The following is a 9197-nucleotide window of genomic DNA, read 5'->3' on the forward strand; positions in this document are numbered from 1 at the left end:
TATACTTCCATAATCTAGCACAGATCTTATCATTGCTATATAAACTGTTTGAAGCGCCCCTCTATCTGCTCCCCACTCTTGTCCTGCCATACATTTCATTACATTTAAAACTCTTTTACACTTACTCACTATCTTATCAATATGTTCTTTCCATGTAAGTCTAGTATCCAGCCACATTCCTAGGAATCTAATTGATGTTACTCGTGCCATGTCTTTGTTATATATTCTTAACTTCCATTCACTGTCTACTTTCTTGTTAGAAAATATAATAGTTTGTGACTTCTCCACAGAAAACTTAAATCCCCATTTGTATGACCACTTAACTACCTCATCCACAGCCTTCTGCATTTTCCCCATATTAAACTTAAATGTTTCTTCCTCTGAACCACAAAGCCCCATCATCTGCAAACAGTGATCTTCCAATACTCCTATCCACCTTACTAAACATATCATTTATCATTATTATAAAAAGCACTGGACTTATTACACTTCCCTGAGGAGTGCCATTTTCTATTATTCCTTGAGATGATATAGTCTCCTACTCTCACTCTCATTACTCTTTGTTTAAGGAAGTCACTAATCCAATTAAACATTCTTCCCCCTACCCCATCTCCTCCAATTTTATCATCAAACCCTCTCTCCATAACATGTCATAGGCTTTTTCAATATCGAAAAACACGGCAGTTACTGATTCTTTATTTGATAGAGCTTTCTTTATTTCCACTTCCAAACACATAACCGGATCCATAGTTCCCCTTCCTATCCTAAATCCACTTTGATAAGGTGATAATTTTTCTTTTTTTCCCAAAAAATAAACTAGTCTGTCCGTTATCATTCTCTCCATCACTTTCCCTACATGAGATGTAAGGGCTATTGGTCTATAATTAGCCGGCTTACTTGGATCCTTCCCTGGTTTCCTTATTGGCAATACCAGTACCTCTTTCCAACTTTGTGGTAGTACCCCCATTTCCCAAACTTTATTATAGAACTCTAACATTACTCTCAATGATTCCTCACTTAACTGCTTGATCATATAATAGCTGATTTCATCTTGACCAGGAGTAGTTTCTCTCATTCTCCTCAGCGCTCGTTTTAGTTCCGTCATTCCAAATGGGACATCCATTATATTATCTCTTTCCTCTCTTTTGTCCAATAGATGAGGATGCTCTTTTAATATTTCCTCCCTTTCCCTCTTAAATTCTTCAGTCAGATTTTCCGTACTGTTTACTTTTATAAATGTATTACAAAACATTTCTGCTTTCTCACTGTTTTCTACTGCTATGACTTCCCCTTCATTTAAAACAGGATATTCTATCTCCTTCCCTATTCCATTCATCCTTCTGATCATATTCCATACCTCTTCTATTGATGTACTTTTCCCTATTCTGTCACAGAAATCTCTCCAATGTCGCCTTTTTGCCATTCTTACCACCTCTTTTACTTTTGTTTGTTCTCTCTTATATTCCATTAAATCTTGATAGTTATGCATTCTTCTTACTTTCTTGTATGCTCTCCTTTTCCTTCTAATAGCTTCATCACACTCCTTATTTCACCATGGTACCATTTTTGTCTTTCTTCTTCCTTTACTCTTAGGAATATTACTTAATGCTGCATTTTTCATGACCCCTATAATTTTCTCACTTATAGCTTCTATGTCATCTCCATTTCTTACTTCATTTATGTCTAAACCATCCTCCACCATTTTCACATACTCAGTCCAGTTAGCTTTCTCATATTTCCATCTCCCTTCTCTTCTCTCATTTCTTTCTACACAATTATTCATACACATTTCAATCAAAATTGGAAAATGATCACTGCCTATAGTACATTTCCTTAATACCTTCCAGTTAATTATTCCCCCCAACCTACTTTTTGTTAGAGTTAAATCTAACACCGCTTCTTGACCTGTTCTCATGTCTATTCGTGTACCTCCCCTATCATTCAGACAGATCAAATTCCTCTCATCCATTAATTCTTCAATCACCTGCCCGTTTTTGTCAATTACACTTCCTCCCCACATACTATTATGGGCATTAAAATCCCCACACCAGATCACCCTCTCTCTACTTTGTCCTTCTATCTTCATCATCTCTTCCAATGCCATTTGTCTGCATGGATTGTAAAAATTAATTATTACAACACTCTTGTCATCCTTCCATACCTCAACCACCACATATTCCATTTCTCTTCCTTTCTCCACCATTCTATGCTGTATTTCACACACCCACCACCATTTCCCTCTTCCCGGTCTCTTCTCACAGATACATATCCTTTAATTACAAAATCAAATTTAGGCTTCAGCCAAGACTCTTGTACACATATGACATCTGGCTTTTCCTCCATCTTATTTAGATAACCCTTAAATTACAATCCATTAGCCACCAAGCTATAGCATTCCATTGTAATATTACTAACATCAAGATTATTGTCTATCCCATGATTCTTGACTAGGCTGTATTTCTGAAGTTAGACCATCTCTAACCATTTCCCATGTTAGCCCTTTAATATCCAGGAACCTCTCTGCTGCTCTCACTATTATCTGTATCTTTTCTATTCTTCTTTCAGTCTGCGCTGAACAATTTATGACCTCTGCCATGAATAACACAAAACTCTTTTTACTTACTATCATTGTGTCATCCGATATACTTCTTCTCTTTCCCTCATTTCTGGCTTGATCTCTCCATTCCTCCTCCTCACTCTCTTTCTTTTTCTCACCTGCACTAATACTTAATCGCAATAATATAATAGTCTCGATTCAATATTCATAACATTCAATGCAAATACTCAAACACAAATAATACACAAGTAATAATTATCAAACACACTTAATTATATTCAAATTAGTAAATCAGTCCATTCAGTCCAAAATCTGAAAATAGAAAAAGAAATGGCTCCAACAGTATGATTACAGAAAAAAAATGTCTTGTTATTGAACGTCAATGGAACAACAAATTTATTGTATTTATTTATTAATTCATTCATTCATTCATTTATTTTTGACAATAAATTATAAAAGTGGTTTGTTGTGTTTAAAAAATATATGAGGTGGTGAGGGGCAAAAGGTTTATTCATATTTATTCAAATACTTTAGCTAGTAATATGTTTTACATAATATAAAAGTTAATACTTGTTCAAAACAAGTTTGTACTATTATCTGTTTATTTTAATAATTAAAATAATGTATTGTTCAGTAAATACACTGTTAATTTTAAAAGTAAAGAACAAGTATTTAAAAATTAAAGATAATGAATGTTTTTAGAAACAACTATAAATATGATATTATATGATATAATGAATATCTTTGAATATCTATATAGATATAGAATATAGAATATCTATGTTAGAATCTAAATCTAACCATATCATCTTGTGCCATCATGTCAATTATTGTCTTGTGTACCAGTGATTTTTACCCAAAATTTTGGCTATTGAAAAACTGTTGATTTGATTACATTAAACAAAACTGAAAAAAAAAAAAAAACTTCAAAAGATCTTTGTCTCATACTATTTGTAGTAATTTTATTGATTCTCATTCGCTAAAAAAATATATTTAAAAATAAACAACAACAACAAAACTACATATGACATCAAACTGGCATAGAATCAACTTTCTTCATCTCTTCTTGCGATTGCACCGAGGAGACACATTTCCCCAGATGTTGAGGAAAATGTGAGTTTTTGTGTCATCTAGTGGGGTAGAGGAGAATAAAATCAAAAGCACTTATAACCCTGATTATCTATATCTGTGTATATATATTTATATATTTATATAAATTATGTAGTTATGTCCAAGAAACATCAGGCTTATTTGATTTTCTCTTTTATGTTTCAGTGAGAGATCTGAGGATTGCTCTTCTGGGAAAGAATGTGTCAGAAAACAACAGAGTGGCAAACTTAATCTTGGGGACAAATGTGTTTGAGACACTTCCAGTGGAGAGGAAGTTTCAGCAGCACAGCCAGAGAGTCGGAGGAAGACTGAAGAACAGACGCGTGATGGTCATCAAGAGTCCTCAGCTTCTCCAGCCTCACCTGTCACTCCATCAGATCACACAGGCAGTGAGAGAGTATGTGAATCTGTCTGCTCCAGGACCTCATGCATTCATACTCGTACTGCAGCATAAGGACTTCACTGAGGAGGATGGACACAGAGTGAAAAGTGTGCTGAAAGAATTCAGTGAAGAGGCGATTAAACGCACTATAATGATCACTACTGATGAAGAAATATACAGATCAATGTTTAGTTCTACGCTCAAGAATAAAGCAATCAATCAGTTAATAAAGGAGTGTGGAGGAGGACATCTGCAATTTGATGAAAGAAAACCAGAATGGCTCTCAGAGATATTCAGTAGAGTTGATACGATGCTCAAGGGAAACCAGGAAGAGTATCTCACATGTGAGATGTATGAAGATGCTATAGGCACATCAGTGGATGAAGAGCAGATCAGATCTGATGATTCAGTCAGATCAGAGGAAGAAAGCAAGAAGAGTTCTCACCACAAAGATGATGGAAAACCCAAAGAGAGACAGAAATGGGAAAGTGATGAAGGTAGGGTTTTTTTTCGAATAGATTTTCTAATATTGAGCTTCTAAGGGTATGAACATGAACTACAATTTTAACCATATACTAGTACTTACAGTTTTAGATTAGTTTTATTTTGCTACGATATATTTGGTAGGCATTGTATGAGCGAGTGTCATATGTGTTTGTAAAGTCTCTTCTAGCATCAAGGTGTAACTGATGTTATAGAGGTATCTGTCTTGTTTGGAGTCTTTATTCTGATACTAACTTTACACCCTGTTGATTGTGTCCAGGAAAGTAGGTTTAAACCAGTGCTTAATTTGTAAATAAATAATTGCCGGATCGAAAGGTAATTAAAAGGTGCTGTGACTGATACTGACCACACAACTTCAGCGTTCCTGGAACAATGATGTCACTAATGAGCACAGTCTATAAGCACATCATTCACAAGTTTCTGTACGGCCGTATACAGCAGTCCGTCGGTTACGGCTTGCTAGATCTAGCATTCTGCCCACTTAAAATCAGTCAGAGATAAGTAGTGTGGTAAGATTACATTTACTTAATTGTAGCATTTATTTGAATTATTTTGAGAAAAAGAGAGATCGTGCATGTGTGAATTACCTGCTTCTGTAGCGTCTCTCTACTAATAACCTACTGAAGTTGTGAGTTTAATTATTTCACTAATTAAATAGGATGTTACCCCCTCGTTGCTGAGAAATATAATGTAGTGATTCAATAGCAAAGCTATTTTATTAATAAAAGTTGCGGGGCAACTTTATGTGCTTCTGAATGTTTCTGTGTGCACAGCGAGATTGTGCGGCTGTGTGCATGTGTTTCAGTGCGAATCAAGGCGATTTGAACGCACACTTTCCGGCCAATCAGACTATTCAGACAGACTATGGTATGAATCTGCATGCACCCAATCTTGCTGTCTCACACTCACAAACACACTGTCACCATGTTAATGCCAAATTGTTTAATAACAAATACCGGAACACAAAAATCCCAAATCTGACATTTCCCGGCAGGATCTGGCTCCAATTAAGCACTGGTTTAAACCCTTAGACTAATTATTGGAACTCAAACTCAGAACTTAAAATAACCATGCCATGCCAAGTAGGTAAATAGGATATAAAAATTAACTGAAAAACAGGGAACAGTGTTGACACTTTGGATCAACCAAGAACAGAAAAAAAGAAAATGTTCTGCAGACATATGGCCCTAGTAGACACAAGAACAAAGACCTCAACAATTACCCTTTATTTTATTTTATTTTATTTTATTTTTTTATTTATTTTATTTTTTTACAATTATTATTTTAAAGACACAAACAGTAAATCAGTGTAAAATAATGGGTAACATTTTACAATAAGGTTTCATTAGTTAACATTACTTAACTACTTTAGTTAACTAAGAATGAACAATACTTCTACAGCATTTTTAAAAATCTTAATTCATATTAATTTCAACATTTACTAATGCATTAATAAAATCAAAAGTTGTGCTTGTTAACATTAGTTAATGCACTGTGAATTAACATGAACTAACAGTGAACAATTAAATTTTAATTAACTAACGTTAACAAAGATTAATAAATACTGCAATACATGTATTGTTCATTGTTTGTTCATGTTGGTTAATACATTAACTAATGTTAACAAATGACACCTTATTGTAAAGTGTTGCCAAATAATGAATGAATGGTACGGCATGAGTGTAAACATTCTATTCTAATGACTCTTAAAATGTTTTTCAGTGTCAGCAGATATCTTTGGAAAACAGAAACTGAACCTGGTGCTGTGTGGAAGTGATGGATCACTAATGGTCTCTGTGTCCCAAATTTTACAAGGAAAACATATCAGTCCTTCATACCAGAAAGCAAGTAATGAAGTGTGTGTGATGGAGGAGGAGCTTCATGGTCGTCTGATCAATCTGATCAGTCTTCCAGCTCTCAATCAGCTCTCAGAGGAGGAAGTGATGTGTAAGACTCTCCACTGTGTGTCTCTCTGTGATCCTGGAGTTCATGCTTTCATCATCATTATTCCTGTTGGTCCACTGACTGATGAAGACAAAGCAGAAACAGAGAAGATCCAGAAGATATTTGACTCCAGAGAGCACTTCATGCTGCTCTTCACAACAGAGCTCACTGTTGAAGGACTTGCAGCAGAGTTTGTCAAATCCAGCCTAGAATCTCAGAGGTTAATCAGTCTCTGTGGAGGTCAGTACAGAGTGATGGGGTTAAAGGAACCTGAATACTCCAGACAGATCCCAGAACTGCTGGATTATATAGAGAACATGAAGACTGAATCGTATTCACCTCAGATGTATGTGAAAGCTCAAGAGAACAGAGTCAGACATGAACTGGAAGGACAACACAAGAAAGAACTGAGTGAAAAAGAGAGCAGAATCAAAGAGTTAGAGCAGAAGATTCAGTCAGAGAGTGAGTTGATTTATTTATTTATTTTTGGTACTGAGCATCTTTAAAAGAATATAGTAATTACTCTCATTTATTAAGTACAAGTAAATATCTCACAAATGTTTGCACATTTTCAAAACTGTAACTTGTATGTTCAAACAAGATGTTTAGTTTTACTTCATTATCACTGGTTCAACAGTGCACAATATAATTAAAATAGAGCAATAAATAAGTTCCACTTTAGCCTCGATTGACAGTGTTTGGTTGTGGTTTACATATCAGACTGATTTTAACATCTAGAGTTAAAAACAAATAATGCAACCTCCATGGTGATCCTGAACCTTACTTAAGCACACCAGTAGAAGGTCAATAATGACTTTTTTTTTTTTTTTAAAGGAGAACATCCATCTGCTTTCATTGCTAATGTTGACAAACCATTTGAACATAACCAAATTCTGGGACGTTAAAAGCTAAAAGTGAAAATCCAAAATCAAAGACAATGAGTCACATTGCTCAATGTTTGATTTTTTAAATACGATTTTATACGATTTTAATAAAAAAATAAAAACTGCATGATTAACGCATGATTTTTTTTACATGATTTTCAGGTGCTGAATGTGAAGATGATCTGCAGTGTTTGAGGATTGTGCTGATCGGGAGGACAGGAAATGGAAAGAGTGCAACAGGAAACACTATTATGGGAAGAAATGAGTTTGTGAGTAAAGCAAGATCAGATTCAGTGACGACTGACTGTAAGAAGGGAGTTGGTGAAGTTGATGGTCGATCAGTAGCTGTTGTTGATACTCCAGGACTCTTTGACACGACACTGTCAAATGATCAATAGAAACTGATCAGAGACTGTGGAAACAGATTCCTGGCTTTCAATAACAGAGAAAAACAAGACCGAACTCAAGTGATTCAACTGTTAAACATGATAGAAGAGGTGAAAAACAGTAACGAGGGTCGATACTTCACTAACAGCATGTTTGAGGAGGCAGAGATGTCCATTAAGAAGAGAATGGAGGAAATACTGAAAGAGAGAGAGAGAGAAATTCAGACTCAAAATGAGAAACTGAGAGTCAAATATGAGACAGAAATGGAAGAGCTCAAGAAAAGACTGGAAGAAGAGAAAATAAAAGCAGATGAGGAAAGAAAACAAAGAGAGAATGAGTTCAGACAAAAAGAGGAAAAAATGATGAAAGGATTCGAAGAAAAACACAAAACAGAACAACAGAAACGAGAGATTGAAAACCAGAAACGATCAGAAGAGGAAAAACAGCAAAAAGCTGAATATGATGGAAAAATAGAAGAGATGAAGAGAGAGATTGAAAACCAGATATCACAGTATGAAAAACAGCAAAAAGAAAGCGAAGAAGAAGATAGAAAGAGGGAAGAGAGATACAGACAAGATCAAGAAAAGATGAAACATGAACAAGAACACATTATAGCAGAATTACAGATGAAAGAAGAAGAAGAGATAAAAAAGAGAGAATCTGAGCAGAAACAGAGGAATGAAGAAGAGGCGGAGGAGAGAGAGAGATGGGAGAGAAAAATAAAAGAAGCTGAAAATGACAGAAAAGAGACTCAAGAGGAAATTAAACGACAGCAGAGAGAATGGGAGGATGAAAAGAAACGACAGATGAGAGAACGAGAGGAAGAGCAAAGAAAGAGAAAAGATAAACATGAGGAGGAACTGAGAGAAAAACAAGAAGAACTGGAGAAAATGAGAAAGAAATTTGAAAGAGAAAAAGAAGAAGAACAACAGAAGATAGACGAGGAGAGACAGAAAGAGAGAAGAGAAAGAGAAGAAAAAGAGAGAGAATATGATGAAAAGAGACAAGAAACAAAAAGACATTATGAACAGCTGGAGCAAGAGAGAAAAGAGGAGTGGGAGAGAAGAAAACGAGAAGATGATGAGAAAAAAGAAGAAGAGAGAAAAAGATGGAGGAAAATGATTGAAGATCTGAAACAAGAGCAAGAAGAAGAGATGAAGAGAAGAGAAAAAGAGGAGAATGAGAGAAAAGAAAGAGAAGAGAAAGATAGAAATGAAATGAAAAAGGAATATGAAGAGGAAATTAAAGAGATGAAGAAGAAACATGAAGGTGAAGCCAGAAAACAAGCAGAAGAACTGAATGATTTCAAAAAAGGAAAAGAGCAGCTCCAACAGAAGCTGGAAGAACATCAGAATGAATATGAAGCAAGCTGAAGCACTCAATAACCTCCTGAAAGACCAGAAAGGACAAAAAATAGGAGCACTTCAAG

At 35.2% G+C, this 9197-nt stretch overlaps 1 protein-coding gene across 1 annotated transcript in view; it reads left to right on the plus strand.

Annotated features, from left to right (window-relative positions):
- LOC107756568 (WD repeat-containing protein 87-like) overlaps positions 1-8652 on the plus strand; it is a gene marked incomplete at its 3' end in the record, with an annotated part of 31776 nt that extends 23124 nt beyond the window's left edge. The window contains 3 exon segments of the mRNA XM_016573778.1: positions 3833-4546; positions 6276-6959; positions 7544-8652. Of these exon segments, the coding sequence (XP_016429264.1) occupies positions 3833-4546; positions 6276-6959; positions 7544-8652 (2507 nt within the window).
- Positions 8653-9197: the final 545 nt, after the last annotated feature.

The sequence above is a fragment of the Sinocyclocheilus rhinocerous genome, unplaced genomic scaffold (assembly GCF_001515625.1).
Source record: "Sinocyclocheilus rhinocerous isolate Xijiao unplaced genomic scaffold, SAMN03320098_v1.1 scaffold5023, whole genome shotgun sequence".
Taxonomy (NCBI): Eukaryota; Metazoa; Chordata; class Actinopteri; order Cypriniformes; family Cyprinidae; genus Sinocyclocheilus; species Sinocyclocheilus rhinocerous.